Source organism: Sylvia atricapilla, chromosome 8 (assembly GCF_009819655.1).
Source record: "Sylvia atricapilla isolate bSylAtr1 chromosome 8, bSylAtr1.pri, whole genome shotgun sequence".
In the NCBI taxonomy this organism is placed as follows: domain Eukaryota; kingdom Metazoa; phylum Chordata; class Aves; order Passeriformes; family Sylviidae; genus Sylvia; species Sylvia atricapilla.
This window is the reverse complement of record NC_089147.1, coordinates 7,217,240-7,235,198: the sequence shown is the minus strand read 5'-3', so window position 1 is coordinate 7,235,198 and position 17,959 is coordinate 7,217,240. Positions and strand designations below refer to the sequence as shown.

General features: G+C 39.0%; 1 protein-coding gene across 1 annotated transcript; it reads left to right on the top strand.

The window, feature by feature from the left end:
• The first annotated feature begins 928 nt into the window (after positions 1–928).
• LOC136364007 (pancreatic lipase-related protein 2-like) lies at positions 929–12,518 on the top strand. Its single transcript, XM_066323524.1, has 12 exons — positions 929–977; positions 2,105–2,259; positions 3,221–3,346; positions 4,220–4,354; positions 4,836–4,944; positions 5,678–5,797; positions 5,887–6,009; positions 8,285–8,400; positions 9,344–9,473; positions 10,086–10,197; positions 11,682–11,846; positions 12,410–12,518. The coding sequence occupies exons 1-12, from the start codon at positions 929–931 to the stop codon at positions 12,471–12,473; spliced, it is 1,404 nt and encodes a 467-aa protein (XP_066179621.1). The 3' UTR covers positions 12,474–12,518.
• The last annotated feature ends 5,441 nt before the right edge of the window (positions 12,519–17,959 follow it).

The window sequence follows — 17,959 nt, the reverse complement described above, 5'->3', positions numbered from 1 at the left end:
CAAGGTAAAATGGAATGCACTGGAGGCCAAGGACATCTAAGGAACTGAAATAAGGATGAGGGGTAGGGTGTTTGGTGAGTGGCTGGAGGAGAGGAGATGGAAGCAGGACGTGCTTGAACCTGCGCTTGGTTTCACAAGGGTGAACTCTTTTCTCCTAGCTGTATTATGGACTTCAGGGGACTGGGAGGATTGGTCAGGAAGGGGATGCAGGGCTCTGCCTGTGCAGCGCTGTTTGGATGGTCTGGGCATGACATTAGATTTTTTTTATCTATTTTTCTTTGAAGATAAGTTGCTCGTGGTAGTAGTGAGACTGTACTTAAAAGACTTTCCCTGCTTCACCTTGGAGTAAATGATGGGTTCCATTTACCCCTACGCTCACCTATCAGCTGGTGATTAAGTGATCAGGCAGATGAGGGCTGATAAGCATGCATAGCTGATAGCAGGGATCAAAATGAGTTCTCAAGACCATCTCTATGATTTATAAGCACAAACTGAGTTTGATCTGGGTGGGTTTTTTTAAATGCAATCATTTATGGTAGTTCTGTGAGTAACTTCTCTACGAAGTCCTCGGACAAACTTCAGTCTGTAATATGTTGTTGCAAATCCTGTAAGAATTCAATGTGCATGCCCATAAACTGCAGCTCTACAGAGAAAAAAAGTTTCTGTTTTTCAAGGATAGGAAGATGATATCTAAGTATTCCTGAAGGATACCCTGATTATGCAAAATCTCCATGGCAAACAGAAATAAACCCAAAGCTCTTTTCTTGAAATCTTACTATTTTTGAGGAAGAGTTGGTTTTTTTGGATCTAACTCAGTAAGTGACTGAAGTACTGAGTTCTGAGGGGTTTTAATGGGTTAAGGGAACCCTTAGGTGAATTCCAGATTCTAATTTCAGCTATGTTTGTATTGTGTTCTTATTCACTTCAGATGTTTGCAGTATGGATCACTACTCTTTTTCTTCTCAATGCAGCCAGAGGTGAGACAAATAATGAATGAAGTCTACAAAGAGTAAAAATTATGCGCAGCTTACACCAAGATATCTATATTCTAGAAAAATCCTGTTCATTGGAATGGATTTAACATAATTCTTCATTAGGACCACTGAGTCATGTCATGTCTTTCACACATTTAAGTCATTAGTTTTTAATTCTGTAAAGGTTTTTGCAGGTAGCAAACAGAATGGGAATCAGAAAGATATTTTTACATTCAAATTGATACTGAAATTCTTCCAGAACGTTTTCCCCCTACCCACCTTCAGCTCACTCAGGGTAGCTGCAACCCTGGTAAAGAGAGTTTAGGCACCTACTCTTCACAGTGCTATGCAGAGAACAAGAAAATAGTCTTGGTCGAAAATACCTCTTTAATGACAGGAAAGAACAGACTTTTTAATAGCAATAAAAATTACTTGAGATTTCACAACTGTTGTGCTATAACAGTGTGGAAGGATGACAATTAATGGCAACACCCACATGTCATATTAGCACCATTACTGTAGGCACAATGGAAATTGTGGAACCAGTCCTTCAGGCACAGACCACACTTCCTGAGGCTGTGCTTTGCTCTAAGCTTCCACTCAAATTCCACTTTATTGCTTCCAATAAAATCTTATGGTGATAAAAAAATAAGGGAGGTATTCAATGTCCATTGTGGAACAACCAGAAGTATCTATTTTAATATTTTGGTTTCTTTTTGCTCCTTCATGACCTTTTGTGGAAGAAATAACAATTTAGATAATCCCTGGATTTTAGGACTGATTTAAAGGGCTACTCTGTGCTGACTGCAAAACCTGGTTTCTTCCCTGGATCAAGATTTTATTGTCTTTTTCCATGGGCTGTGTTAACAATATGATGGACCAAACACATCCTGAGTGCACCAGGCTGAGCTCCAGGCTCTGTCTGCAGCAGGGAGGATTCCTGAGGTTGAAGTCCTTGCTACAAGCACCCAAGCACCACTGATCCCCTTAATGAAAAATGCTCAGAAGTGCCATCCTCATCCAAATCAGGCTTCCTTGGCTTTCCTGGTGTCAACCCTCTCCTACCAGCTTCGTGTACAGAACCTGTGACATTCCCAGAACATTAATATCTTTTTCTTTGTGCACCCCAGGAAGGGAAGTTTGCTATGAAAGGCTTGGATGCTTTTCAGACAGCCCTCCATGGTCTGGAATCCCAGGGAGACAACTGGCAGGCTTGCCCAGCTCTCCAGATGCTGTGAACACAAATTTCCTTCTTTACACCAGAGATAACAGGGTGAAATACCAAGTAAGGAGATGCTTTGTTTTTAAACACTGACAGTGTGCAATACAATTGTAGGGACAATTTCTTTTCTCGCATATTTTTGCTCATAAGACTCCTGGGAGAATCTCCAATTCTGTGTTAGACACATGATAATTTTCTTCCATCTTTTTTCCTTTTTCCTCATTTCAGCTCTCTGAAGAGCCAGGTATATTTACAACATGTTAATCACAGCCCTCTAACACAAGTTGTTACAGGTAAAAGGCTCCAGAATTAAGGGGGTTTATATAAATGGCTGTCACAATCAGCAGAGGTGTTTATTAAGTCACTTCAGAACAAGTCCAACTCCTCCAGCTGAGAGGGCCTATTAGGTTTTAACAAATCAGTCTTTCACTGAAGGTGAGATGTCTGCTAATTAGTGCATAACATCTCCCTTTTAAGTCAACAAAGCCATAACAAAAATACGTAAGAGCTATTACTCGGAATTTCTTTAAAAGAAAATAATGTCTTCTTTCTCAGTACACACCAAAATACCTACAGCTTCTGAATTTGTAAGCCTGGTGAGCTTTCCCGTAAAATATAAATGAAGCAATGAAGGTCTTATCTTCAAAGGAAAAAAGAAAGAAAAATAGGTACAGTTTCAAAGTCAACCACATAATACCTTTCAGAAGATGCTATCTTTGCATTTCTATGGCCAAGTTTGATAAAATCTTGTACTTCAATGGCATGTTGTACCAGTATATCACAAAGCCTTGTGCAAAAGATGCCAGTATCATTAGTTCAATTAACCAGAGGAAGTGAAGCATGTGTTGAAGTGATCAATTGATTTCCCCTGAAAAGGCAGTTTAGGAATGAGAAATAAGACCCATCTCTTCCAGGTCTAGAACTATGCCCTAATCATTGGGGTACTCTGCCCTTTATCAAAATGTACAGATGGAACAGTCACATCCTTGTTGTCTTTGTTGGTTGTTTGACTTTTTTGGCACAGAAAATTTCAGCTACAAATCCTTCAACTATAAAAGCTTCGAATTTCCGAGCCCACAGGAAAACTCGTTTCATTATACACGGACACCTTGCTGGAGCAGATCTCCCCTGGATAACAAGCATATGCAGGGTAGGTACAGCTATTGCTTGACAGTCATTTGGCTTGTGTTTGAAAATCTAAATATCCACATCTGGCTCAAAATTCCCATGTAAAGTTTACACCTCTGTTCTCTGGTTAGTTCAGAGCATGTTTAAGGAACACAAAAGTCAGAATGAAGCCCAGTTCCACATGGGCACTGTCTTGTTCCTGGCTGTGAGCATAGTGCACTTCAGCCTTCTGCTGAATGCCCTTTTGCTCCATTTACCTCTGCAGGGAAAGCTATAATAAATTGATTTTTCAATTCCTTGCCAATAATAAAGGGGAGGAAAAGAGTGAGTTTTCTCACCTTAGCAAAAGGTCACAATAAACGTGTCAGTTTGAGTGACACATTTGATCTAATAAAACCAAAAGGCTTTGTTCAGCAGATTGGTTTCTTTCTACTCTGGCACATTTGAAAAATGAAATTGTTTCAGAATAAAAAACAAAATCAGAAAGTTCTGTTGGCAGAAGTGTCTAAATAGAATATTTTGGTTAAAATACTCAGGGCTGAACAATTCAAGCACATATTTGAGAATCTTTTTAGATGATCCAAGCCTAAAAAATTTTAAGAATAAAGCTTGGACCTGTTTTGGTAACGGGGTTACTGTCGTTAAGAAAATTGGCACCTTAGAGCCAACCAAGGCCTCTGGAATGGAGAAAAGAGCTGAAGGAAGCTTGTGAGTGCCCTCTAATCACTGGCTCCACTCTGCCTCCTTGTGTTGATCTCCAGCATCCATAGGAATTACTGAAGATACGTCGTCACTGGTCACACAAACAAAACAAAGTATAATTCACATACGCCCTGATACAACTGTAATTGATGCCTGTTTCCTCCTCCTCCGTTGTTTTCCTGTTCTCCACCAGTTCATGTTCCACTCTGAAGACGTGAACTGCATTTTGACGGACTGGAGGGGCGGCTCCAGCGGTCTGTACACGGACGCCGTCAACAACGTCCGCGTGGTGGGGGCCGAGCTGGAGTACCTGGTGAACTTCCTCGAGGTACAGAAAACATCCCTGGAATCTGAACAGTCCACTTGGTAAAGGCCGTGCTCAGAGAGGCACCTTTAGGTCTGATTCAGGAGAGCCAGGAAGAGCAAGGAGTACCCAGTAAAGCAGGTCCAAGGGGCTCTAATCCCACACAAATGGAAATAGCTGCCTTACTGCTGTAATTGGTTTTGAAAAGCTAACTAATGACTTCTCAGCAGTTCAAGAGGTTTGAAAATCTGAAATGAAAAATTAAATCCCCTAGATTTAGTGTATTGGGATAAGATGGTAAATAGCCATGAACACCCTAAAAATGAAGAGGGGTAGGAATAAATGGGGAATTGCTTCTCTTTAGGTTGAGATCCCATCACCCAGAACTGTAACTTTTCACCAAGACACTTGTCTCCATTTCTCAGTGATCTGGCCATGTCCTGGCACAGCATGGGGACATGCTGCAGTGTCACTGGTTTTTTCTTCTTTCCATAAACCTTCACAGAAAGAGTATGGCTACTCTCCTGCCAACATCCATTTCATTGGCCATAGCCTTGGAGCACACGTTGCAGGGGAGGCAGGGAGGAGGAAGCCTGGCATTGGAAGAATAACAGGTACTGCAGCTATTTCAGCTGATAAAACTATATTTCCACACAACTTAAGAGAACTGAAGAATCACTGCTGCTGTATAAACATACAATACAGAATGCAATGTGCTGGTTTGTCATAAATAACAAATTAATGTGTTATTTGTGTCCAGCCAGCATGGTGGCACACAAGTTGTGACACAGTCACACATCTCTTTCTTTTAAACCTCACTATTTTCTGCTTTTCTCTGCATAGACATTGCTTTGTGTAAGCCATGCACACAACGAGCAGTCACACAAGGAATTCAGGGAAAACGGGATCAGAGCTGTGTTTATCTCCAAAGATACCTCACTGACACTGAAGTGAAGGGATACCATTTTCAACCAAGATATTCTGGAAATAAAAATAGACTTTTTGCCACATAAAAATTCAGAAATAAATCTACATGCTCAGAGTAACATGTGAAGTTTCCATATTTTTCAATAGAATGAAAAAAACAACAAATCAAACCTCTTCTTGTATCATGGTTCCCGAAATCAGCCAATCAGCCATCAGCATTTTGCTGCGCCGCAATGCCTTCAGTCAGATTTCTATTAATACCCTGCCTGTTTTTCTACCTGTAGACCACAAAATGGATTTTTATATGTGGAGTAGAGGCAGAAATGTAATCACATATATAGCATACATAACCTGTATGTGATGATATGCATCTCATTTACTCAATTATTTACTAAACCAGATGTACCTCCATTCATTTAGGTTTGGATCCAGCTGGGCCCCTTTTCCAGTACACTCCTGAAATGGTTAGGCTGGATCCTTCAGACGCAAAATTTGTTGATATAATTCACACTCATGCTGGTCATCTTTTCTTTGACTTTGGTAAGTTTTCATTTAAAGGCTGCCATTGGCACACTGCTTGGCTACAGAACACCTGAGAGTGATCTGCCAGGATCCATTGTGCATTTCAGCTCCAGGGATTCTTCAGACTTGTGGCCACCTGGATTTTTACCCAAATGGTGGGAAGAAGATGCCGGGATGCAACCAGCTTCGTGTACCTCCTGCAACCCGGGATATCAATGACCTGATGAGAGGTAAATACATTTTAAAGAAGTAATACCTCATTATAAGTTACAGTTAGAAACAAAGCCTAGGATAAGGTAAGACCTTTATATAGCTCAGATTTGGAAAAGGGAGACAATGCTCATAAATGGAACATTTAAAACTGCCTCTGAAATACCCTCCAGTATTCTTTTGTATTAACCAAGGCAAATTCTAAATGAAAACTTCACTTAAAGCATGGAAAATTGTGCATCACAAGCTTTCTAAGAGCTTCCCACTGTGTTGATAGGCTGACCTCAGTGGGAATTCCTCACATGAAGGACTGGTAAAATTTCATTCATGGATAATCCAAAAACAAGTATTTAAAAATCTGAGCTCTCCTTTTCCCTAGGAAGATATCACTCCCAATATTACTGGGATTTGTCCATGCCATCAAACTGTAGTCTCTTCAAAGGGAACAGCTCAAGGTTAGAAATATAAAAGATGATAAAATGACTGCTCCATTAGTAGTTCTTCAAAGAAAGCTGAGCAGCTAATCAGAATTACCCTGGGATCTAGTACAATAGGTCCACAAAATCCTGTCTTCTGATCCTAACCTACAGAAATAAGAACATCTGTTATTCACAGCTAAATGTTTTGAAATCCCTACCACTAGTTAAATAATTTGCTTTCAAAAATGCTCTCCCTTGGAACTGGTCAAGAACTTAGTAACAAAGAGAACTGAAAGCTGGTTGTGCTCAAAGTCACTTGGAACAAAACCACTTTCCAACTAGAATGCATAAAAAATGTCTGCATTTGAAGAAAAAAAAATCTGGAGACATTTCACAAGGCTCTTTGCAATGTTTTGTCATGAAGGAGAAACTCAGCTCTATTGAACACAAGCAGATGGAGTTGGTTGTTTATGCAGGTCCTAAAAATAGAGACAGCCTTAACTCCCTCCTCTTGGTTAAACCTTACTTTGTTTGGTAACCTTTCTTTTGTTTGCTAATGTTTACATTTAGGTAGTGTTTTTATGCATGAAGTGCTTTAGAAATAATATTTAGTGACTTTTTCCCTACAGTTTTTGATGCAGTAGAAAGGCTATAGGTGTTAAGTGAATTTGCCACTAACATAAATTGAGCCAGCTGTAAGAGCTGAGGGTTTAAAAGCACAAACCCTTCTGAATTAAAGAAGGAGCTACAAAGAAAACATACTCAGGAAGCTTTGATGATTCAGATTATTTTCAAGAAAAACAGACATCAAGTACTTTTCAGAGAGATTTTAGTGTGGTGTTTCTTTTCTTCCTTGTGGAAAGAACAATGTGTCAACTGATCAACACCAACTAGTCTATCTTTCAGATGCATAAATATTGCCATTAGGGGAAATTTAGATTTCACTACAAACTGTGATGGCTTGTAACTACTTCAGTGCCTCCCAGACTTCCCCCTGTGGTTTGGTGAGCCCCCACCACAGGCTGAAGCAGAGCAGAGCCCATTTTTATACAAAACAACCCAACTTTAATATACTGTGTTTTGATATAGGAGAGACCTTGGAATCAAGGAAGACAACATTTGCTATAAGGGATGTGTCAATATAACCCAAATAGCACTTTCTTCTTTCCCTACTGGCTGCTTATAAATTTCAATCTGATGGGAAAAAGGTACTTGTTTTGAAGAGTTCTGACAAAATCAAGGACACACTGTCAAATATCCTGCTTTTCAGATGATTCCACACAATTGCTATCAAATGACTGCAGATTTTTTAGTTCTTAAAAACACCAAAAGCCACTGGATTTAAAATAATTACTAGAATTACCTTTAATTCTAGAAATTAGTGGAAACTGTGATTTTACAGAATACTATGTTGGGAAAACTGTAAGAAAAGGAAAACTATTTCATTGTAACTACTGTATGCTTTACAAAAACTGTAGCAATGAAATATTCCAGTCTTTAAAATATCAAAGGGGAATACTCCTTAATGCTTCTTGTTTCACCTTGGTGCATCTCCACCTCTGTTGAAAACTACCTCTTTCCAACAGAAAGAAATGTATGTAGGCATAAGTACCATATCTTACTACAAAACCAAATAATTCACACTTTAAATGTCTTTTAATCATTGCTATTTCTTTTACCTGAGACATCACTATATGTGAAAGTGCTTTTGTGGAAAAGAGACCCCAAAATGTTTCTTTGGCATGGGCTTTATGTTAATGTATTGCTTTAATCACTTTTCACCCATTGGGTTTTTTGTTGTTGTGGTGGTGGGGGTTTTTTTGTTTGTTTGTTTGTTTGTTTGTTTGGGGTTTTGTGTGGTTTTTTTTTTCCCCAGCATACAGATCTTTTGGCTGTGGACATAAAAGAAGTCTCAGGTATTATGCTGAGAGCATCATCACTCCAAATGGATTTGTTGGATATCGATGTGACACATACCAAGAGTTTGTGTTGGTAAGTACCAGGTCTGGATTTATCTGAGGGCCTACAGCCCTGCCCTTCTTCTTTTAATGATTTCTGGGACAACTTCTACACTTGGGATCATGGGATATGGGCACAAGGGACATTCAGAACTACATTCAGACTACATTCAGACCATACCCAAACCCAAACAATTACACAATAGAGAAGTGATGATGATCGTTTAGCCTTTTTTTCATCAAATGCACCAATAGCCAAAGGTCCACAAAACCCAGTTTGAACAGAACCTCCCACATATCAAAACTGAACTACCTAAATATAGCAATGCTATTTTTTCTGACTTCAATTAGTCTGCTTTCATGCTTATCTTTTTTAACCTTTTTAATGGATGTCAAGGTCTTGATCTGATTGTCTGATCTATGCAGGTAAATTAAATTCATTAAGGCTCTGCATTGGAATAGATAAAGACCTGACAGAACAAATCCCAAATTGAAAGCCCAACCTTCAGTATTCCTAAACATGAGTATCTTTACCATATGAGTCAGATATCCAGCCAGACCCCCTTGGAAATGTGGTTATCCATCCTATAACCAGCAGAAAACCTTCCAGTGGACCCTATGAAAGATGAATATATTACCTGGACTTTACAGGTAGCAAGGCACAATATTCATTATGGTATTTACTTATGATCTCTGCAAGACCACAAGGAATTAGGCCAGATTTCCAACCTGTTTCTCTCTGATTTTCAGCGAGATAAAATAAGCTGACTGACCACCTCGAATTCTTTTTCAAACACAATGATAAAAAGTAAAGATATAATCTGAACTGAGAATAAAAATTACCAACCTAAAAATACCAACCAACCAACCAAATAAAAACCTAGGAAAAAGCTGAAATACCCTATTTTCCTAAAATTTGAGAAGTGAGATTAAAATAGATGATGTCTTATAACACACATTTTTTATCTTCCCCACAGGGAGACTGCTTTCCATGTCCAGAGGAAGGATGTCCAATGATGGGTCATTATGCTGATAAGTTTTTACATAAAACTGCAAAAGAACAGCAGAAGGTTTATTTAAACACAGGGCCCTCCCCTCCATATGCTCGTAAGTGCTCATTTTGTGGTGTGTTCTAAAATGGCAAGGAATTATGTGTGAAAAAGGACCTTACACTTCTGCAGAGATGTTGCAGTTAATGAGTTGTTCTCCATAAAACATCTAAAAATTTTAGGTGTTAGGAACATGCAGTACCAGCATTATTTGGGAAAGCTGGCATAATTGTAAAAACAGAACAAATGATGCTCACGTTTGAGTTAGACTTGGTTATTACATGACAGCTTTAAAAATTCTATAAGGATGAAATTGGGAGGATTTTATGCTGTAAGTGCATAATTTCAAATTTAAAAATGTTGCATTGTTTTTATTGGCCAAAGTTAATAAACTTGGGAGCATTTCAGGATATTTTTGCCAATCTCATCGAGTCAAAATGGCAGGGAGCAATAAGAAATACAATTTTAGTAATTAATGTAGAAACAGCCACAGGACTAGGAAACGGGAAAATTAATAAACAAACTGCAATTTATCACAGGTGGTTTTTGTTTATAAGTGCATTTGTGCAGTCCTTTTCTCTCTCTTAGAGGCACTGAAACATGTAAGAAATTTAGCCCTTAGGAAAGAAATCTCCTTACAACTGTAATCCATTTGATTTTGTTTCCCAAGGCTGGCGGAAAGAGATACATGTCAAAGTATGTGCAACAGAAACCATGAAGGGAAATATAGATGTAGCCTTGACTGGAACTAATGGGTTCAGAAAAAAATACACCATTGACAAGTAAGTTTAATGTGGCTGTTGAAAAGGTGGCTCTGTCACTGTTATCACATGGAATGTATACACAGCTATTTTTACATGAGTCACCTTGCCCTGTGTGGTCTGTGATTTACACTGGTAATAAAAGTAGCTGAGAAGTGATTGAAGTTCCCTGTGCTGCAGATTGTGGCAAAAATCTGATTGCTGGTCTATAGGAATGCACCCCATACCCAAGCAGGAGTCTCCATATAGGGAAGGGTTTCAGGTTCATCCCAAAACCTTTTAAGGAAAGAACACTGGAAGTTTCTTTGCTCTCCTAACACTGATTGGCTCAGTGCTGAGACAAAACCACTGATAGGTCTGTTTACCTGTTCCTCAAAAAGTAGCTGTTTCTCTTTTGGGCTGTTTGCAAAAAAAACCCACCTAAATAATCCAATACTTAAGGGAGAGCATGAGGCTCCTCAGTGCATTCTCGAGGTATTGTAGCAGGTGTGTGGGACCTGTCCCTACACTGTGCTTGGCTTTGTTCTTTGTTTTTTAGTATTATTTACTTCTTCTATTAAAACCTTTTTGCTTTTTCAAGACACACTCGACCATGCTGTCTCACTATTGAGTTAAGCTGTTTTCTGTGAGGTGCTGGACACCCTCAGAGGTACTGAGAAACTCAATACTGGTCCCTCTTGCTCTGTATTTTCCTTTGTTTTCTGAGGCTGGTGTTAGCATAGCAAAGTGGGCAAGAGCTCTGTGACTGCTGCTGGACTCAGGCATGGCTTGGTGATCTCTGAGAAGACAAAGAGCTCAGTGATGTACAGTCATCTAATTATCCCCTCCTCTGAGGAATATGTGAATAAGAAAGTTGCAGCTTGCCCATGAACTGTGCTGGAATATGGGATTCCTGTCCACTCAGCCTGGCCTTTTCCAGTAAATGTGAATTTAAATCTCAATAAATAGATGCTGCTCAGCAACCCAACTTCAATATTACAAAAGCAACCTCCTCTTTGTTTAAATGCAGCCCCATTAGTGGTCTGTACCAGGATTACCTTTGGTTATAAATACACCACTGCAGCCATAACCCCACAGATAATTTCAATGTTAATGGCACATTGCAATGTGTGTTTTGTTAGAGTGAATAGTGATAGCCCAGAAGGCACAAACGTAAACTATAATTTTCCATTTCCTTCATGGTTGAGAGCAACCAGAAACACTGAGAGAACTTTTCAACTTGGACTCATTTGAAGATAGATCTCAATTTTCGAAAGTAACATATAGAATAAGTCATGGCAATACTGACAAAGGCTGTGCTAACTGATGTGTGTTTTCATTCTGAAAGCCAAAGGAATTTCAGCAAATCTATTAAAAAAGTTCATAAAATTCTAACAGTAGTATTTGAAGCCCCACCTCCCATCGCACCCCACAGCTCATCTCCCTTAGTACCTATAGTCAAATTTTCTTTTTCCCCTCATTTGTGTAGAACACCAAGCATCACTTCTGTCCATTTCTTCTGGCAGGGGAACCTTCCAACCAGGCAACACATACTTGAACTACATTGATACGGAAATTTCTGGGAACATTTCAAAAGTTGAGTTTCTCTGGAAAAAGCATCGAGGTCATGTAGACAGAGGCTGCATGGGAGCTGAAGAAGTCAGAATAATATCTGGGGAAAATGGAAATATGTAAGTGCATAATCTAATGATATAAAGATAAAAGATTTTCTCCTAAATTGCAGTTTCATGTGCCCAGCTCTCCATGAGCACAGCTCTGCAGAGTTCTACACTGTACCTGCCTGGGCAGGGCACTTCATGCTGACTCCATGGGCCTGGCAACCACTGGCATCTGCAGGACATTAGATACACTATTGGAACATACCTCTTGTTCAGTTTTAACCAAAATTAATGCAGTTTATGTGTCCACCCCATTCCAGCATGTTAACCAAAGTGTGGTAAATGGGGAAAATGGAGGGGGCAATTCCCTTCAAAAAGATGCTCCTGTCCCAAAATGAAAATGCTAAGGGAGCCTGATCAAAAAGGCAAACACATCCTAAAAGTTAATAGTCAGTCATGAACTAGTAAGTCTTACAAAGGAAAATTAATAACTCTGCATTCTCAGTCTACTGGAACCTGTGCTTTGACCTAACATGAAATAAAAACACTGTTTATACTGATTATGTTGGCTAGCATATGAAAATGTTCCATTTTATTGACAAATATTTCCTTAAACTCTCCCCCCACTTTCCCAGGTCCGTATTCTGTGGGTGTGGAACTGTGCAGCCCAGCATGTGGCAAGCTCTGGCTCTTTGCTGAGGGCCAGGAATGCCTGGAACACTGTGATAACCCTCACCAGCTGGAAGAGGATACTGCAGTCAGCAGCAAAGGATTAATTCCTTCAGCAGACTTTGAGAAATTTGCCCAGACCCATATAAAGGCTCAATTTCCAAGTTAATGCTGTCACCTTTTCTCCATGCAGGGCAGCTACACTCCTGTGAACTATGGTTATGATGACAGAAAACACATATGTTACTAATTACCAGCAGGGACTCTTTTCTATACCTGGAACAGTCATCTTCTTTATCAAAACTGTATTGTACTACTGAGGAACTTGAATTTTCTGGCAGCCTTCAGTAAGAAACTATTTTCTCTTTTCCAGTGAAACTGAATTTTCCACCTCTACTTTGCTTTTGTGACAATGCTGAAGTCAGACTTGAGCATTGCCACTCCAAATTTGTCAGCATTTTGATTGTACTGGTCAGGAAAACCAGACCACTAAGAGTTATCATCATCAGCCAAAATAAGCTAAGGTTCCTTTGTTTCAACACAAGCTACCCACAAATATTCTTCTATTTTTTAATTACCAGCTGTTGTCTCAGGCATGTAACTGAGTTTTGCATCTGATGTGAGGTTTATCATTTGGGTGCAGAAATTATGTGTATCAATCACATTGGGCAATTCTGTTGTGTCCCATCCTGACAACCAGCTATTCCAGAATGCTTCCAGTGAGGTTCACCAAAAGGTGTTGGTGTGTTACACAAGGCTGAACGTGGCTGATGAGCAGGGATGTTTCAAATTATGCAGCAATACTTTTGAGAAGTCAGAACCCTGTCACCTCCCATGAAGTTTGCTGAAGGAGCTTGCTCAGGATATTTGATAAATCAGGTGTCTGCCTTCTCAGAGTCACTCTTCAATACCTTTATTTATCATCTCCCCACAAGCAGGGTGGGACCAGAAACTGTCTTGAGCAGGAAATTTATCCGTCTTTACCCCTTTAGGAAACTTCTTGGGAAGATGCCCTTCTTGAGCAAGAAGGGGCTCCCCTCTCCTGTGCTTCCCTGGAGATATATAAAAACCCCCAGATACTTCTACATGGTTTGGAAATATCTGTAACTGGTAATTACAACATCTTGGGCATCCTCCATAAACCATGCATGGCTCTCTGCCCCAAAGTTGTACAAATTGAGGAGACTCTACTATTTTGCTTTCTTACAGAGAGAAACTGAAGCAAAATAAATGAAAGTATTTTTCTGAGGATGACAAAAATCTCTGCAGCAGGGGCAGGAACTGGGTATTATGGCATGAACAGGAGTGTGATCAGTGCCATTTAAGGCATCATTCCTCACAGGAAGGAAACAAAGTCTTATTGGACTCAAGAGTTCTTTATAGCCCATCCTCTCCTGCCTCCATACTTGAATGTGCCCCTTTTGCAATTCTAAAACATAATGTGATGTTTTTATGAACAATACTAAGCCATATTCTTTCAAAAATACAAGTTTCATTTTGTTTATTTTTAAGCTATAGATTTCAACAGCATTCTGACAGAATGTGACAGTTCATTTATGCTGCTGACTGGTGCTACAAATGGGGTACAGCTGATTAGACCACTTAAAAACATTCATTTTCTCACCCAACTTTTTCAGCTAAAACTAGAACATTGTGTTTATTTCTTCCCTTTGTGTGAAATGCTATTTCTTGAGTTAATTTTTATTCTTTGGTATATTAGACATCTACACTGCCCTTCTTTGCTAATTTATTTTTAGACAGAACAAGAGAGATTTATTTTTATGAAACAAAGGTGAAAGAAAACCACACTGACTGCAGCTATGTGTTGCTCGTAGCAAATAATCCTCCTTGTTTTTTTCTCTATTTAAAATTTAAAGTTCTTCCTAGTATGAATCTTTGGATACTATCACTTCATATTAATTGTGCTAGTCCAAATAATGCAAGGGTTTGATAATTTATGAGATAATGTGCCTTTGATAAAGCTCTGGACAGGCAATTCTTTCATATCTTTAAAACAAGGTAAGCCATCTTTTCAGAACAATTTAAATTGAATCTTTAAAATGTCAAGTGAAACACACCACTCAATATGTTTGGCTGTCCTGTGGAAAGGTAGTGCTTTTAGAAATCAGACATGCCTCATTTCTCCAGGGATTTGAAGGACATATTATGATTTCCATTCTGTCTTTTACATTATTTAAATATTGTGCCAAATGATAAGGGCTTCAGAATTACAATACAAATTTAATTTTATACTCCTTAAGCATGTGTTCACAACAAAAATTATGCCAATGATAAATTGATAAGAGAGCCATTATGAAGCTTTCAGCCACAGTCACTTTGGTCTTTTATGGCAAAGTCAAACTCTTTTCTCTCTTTTGACAATGGAGCAAGGTAAAACAACTACACAAACAAACCTCTTAAGCCTTTTATGGAAAAAGGGACAGCAATAATTAGCAATCCAAAATATGATCTATCTGGTCCACTTACATTATATTTATGTACTTAATATGTGATAGACAAATAATTTTAAAAGATGGCATGTTTTTCATAAAGGCATATGTGCAGGTATGCTAAAGAGAAAACAAGGGCTATTTTTTGTCAGAATTCTCTGATAACAAAAATAAAATACTCTACTGCATTGCACAGCATTTTCTATTCTTCCCAAAATCACAGCCTGTCAAAATGCCCCTCATAAATGTTTGTGAGCCCAGAATTAAAACAACAACAATAATTAAAATTAACTAGATAGGTCTAGTAGACAGAGACCTCAGCATTCAAATTGTGCAGATGTCTTTTTTCCTACTTTTGATGCTATCGTAGTCTGTGGCTTTTTAGATTTTTTCATGCCACTGTAATCCACTACAATACATTGATAAAATCTTTGCAAAATAACCAGAAATTTGCAGGAGCAAGCCTTCCAAGTTCTTCTGGTCTTTCATCTTTGGTTTTGGGGTTTTTTTTCCCCCTACAACAGGTTCCAGTTCTCAAATATCTGTCTCATACAGAAGGATAAAAAACCCCAAACCCTTGGAAGGTAATTTTGCTGAGACTTTAATGCAGTCAGGGTATTTTGTGAAGCCACTGGATCAGTTGTTTGACAAGCTGCTGGGACAGAAGCAAAAGCAAAACTCTTTGCACATTCCCAACATTTATTTGAGTTATTCTTCCATAACCAAAGCTGGCTGGTGTTGAAGTTGCCACTAAACAACTGACCTATCACTGATCTATCAGTAAATCTATCTGGATGGAGTCCCTACAAAACTTGGGGCTCTCTTATTCTCCTTTCGTCATTACGTATTATCAGGGACTTTGTAATTTCAAATTGAAGGCTGCTGTAAGTTGCTCTGTTTCCAGTAATTAGGGAGCAGAAGTCGATAGCATGCCCAAATCTATTTCTGTGGCTTATTTCCAGCACAATAATCTTTATCTATCTAAAATATCAAGGATATAAAAACTTCCAGAAAGAACATGCCTCATCACCAGCCCTTGCACAAACAGAGCACGCCCATGTTGCTGAGCTGAGGAACACAAACCTGTCCCAGCTGCCTCAAGGGTCTTGCAACACCGGAAGCATAAGCAATATGTGAAAATACAGGCTGGCAGTGGTGTCATCCCAGAGGATTTTTTTCCTTTTTTTGTGACACTAGGAAAGCTTGGGGCCAAGTGATGGTGTCCAGAGCTCTAGAGGATTAGCGTTGTTCTGAGCCACTGGGCTGGAGGTGAGCTTCTCAGAGCTGTGTTTTTATCGAAATACATATTCAAAATTTGCATCTGCCTTTCAATTTCCAGGGCAAATATAGAGTTATTCCCTTTTATCTCACCTGATTCGTTCAAATAAGTTCAATACCCCAGCATAAAAAGCAGATAAAGCATTCAGAATAATGAATTTCACCCTCTGCCCCTTCATTCTGCCCATTACTTGTAAAGAAGATCTGTCTGTCCGTAGGGACTCTCCTCTGCCTTGTGTTACTTTCATCATCTGTTCTAAAACTCTCTTTTTTCTAGTGCTATTTGGTTCAAATACTATAGTCCATAAATCTTCAGCGCACAAAACCAATAGTAATATTAGCTTTGTTTTCTTTGAGTGATTTCATTAGCAGCCAGCATGTATTATGGAAAATCATAAATATTTATAACTTCCAAAACATGCCTTTAATTGCTGCTGTGTGATACTGGAAAGCATATACTAAGGTTAATTGGGTTTGTCTCTATTCAATTTAAAATTTATCCACTTGACCAGAAAGAAAACACTGGAGTTAAACAATAGAAATATGAAGCAAATCTCTTATTCTTGGCTCTGCCACTCAGACACTGCAGGTAAGATTCTCCATGAGCTGAGGGGTCTTTGTCTATACATATTAGCAATTCTTTAGAGGATGGAATACACAAAGCTGCTTCAGGATGACCTCCATCCAAGCTAAGAAATTCATTAGCCATCTTCATTCTAAAATTGAAATGAGACTAAGAAAAATGTTGCTTTTACAGTTTGATACATTTATCCTTCTATGAAAGCCTCAGTAATTTATATATTGCTGCACTTGAAACACTTTTCTGAGATTCCTTTGGAGAACACGATTCCCAGTGAATGTTTTGATCCACTTTTTCCTACGTATGTGCTACCACTGTTGCCAAAAAGGATTTTTGTATGTTCTCAATAATTCTCAGGCTGACATCTAAAAAACCACTGGATGTGTTCACTTGCACATTGTCAGAGGCAGCTGCAAAAGCCAGACTTTTCTTCCTGCCCACTAAATTCTGTTTTCCTCTTAAGACATAGAAACAGGCCCTGAAAAATTGACTATTCCTAAAAGGAGCTACACCTCAAAAGCTTACAACACGCATTAGAAATTCCTTTTTCTAATTATTCTGGTTTGTTGTACTGACCTACATTAGTTTAATCACACCACTGTGTATTTGCTGTGAAATGCACAGGCAGCGAAACTTAGTGACACTCTTTTGGCACTAACACACAAAAACTAACTCTGGAAAGAACAGCAAAATATTTGAGCATATCCAGAAATCCTGGTCCCCTAAAAGAAGAACATTTCAAAAGGCTCTGATTGCCACACAAAGATGTCCATCAGATTCTGAAGGTGTCTCATCATGAATAGAGGCACCAGTTTCAGTGGCTGCTTTGCATTTAACTTGCATGCCAGAATTTTGACACGAGGCACATGAGAGCACATGACATTCCCTATCTCTTTTCCTTGGCTCCCCAAACTCATTCCTCCCCAGACCTATCTAATGAGCTGCATTGTTCTGAGGAGATAAGCATCCCAAAACTGCTGCCAAATCTCCATCTTCCAGTCAATGAAGGTAAACTCGAGTGTCAAGAATTTCTAATTAGCTGGATCTCTTCTATCTTATCTGAAATTACACACACATTGTCCATGTAAGCAGAAATTAAATATGAGATGCAGTCCCTTACTGGCCAGTGCTTCCTCCACATTCCTCTCAGACTTCTTGCTAATGATTATTTTCATATGTGGCACTGCCTTGCACCACTCCACCAGGTC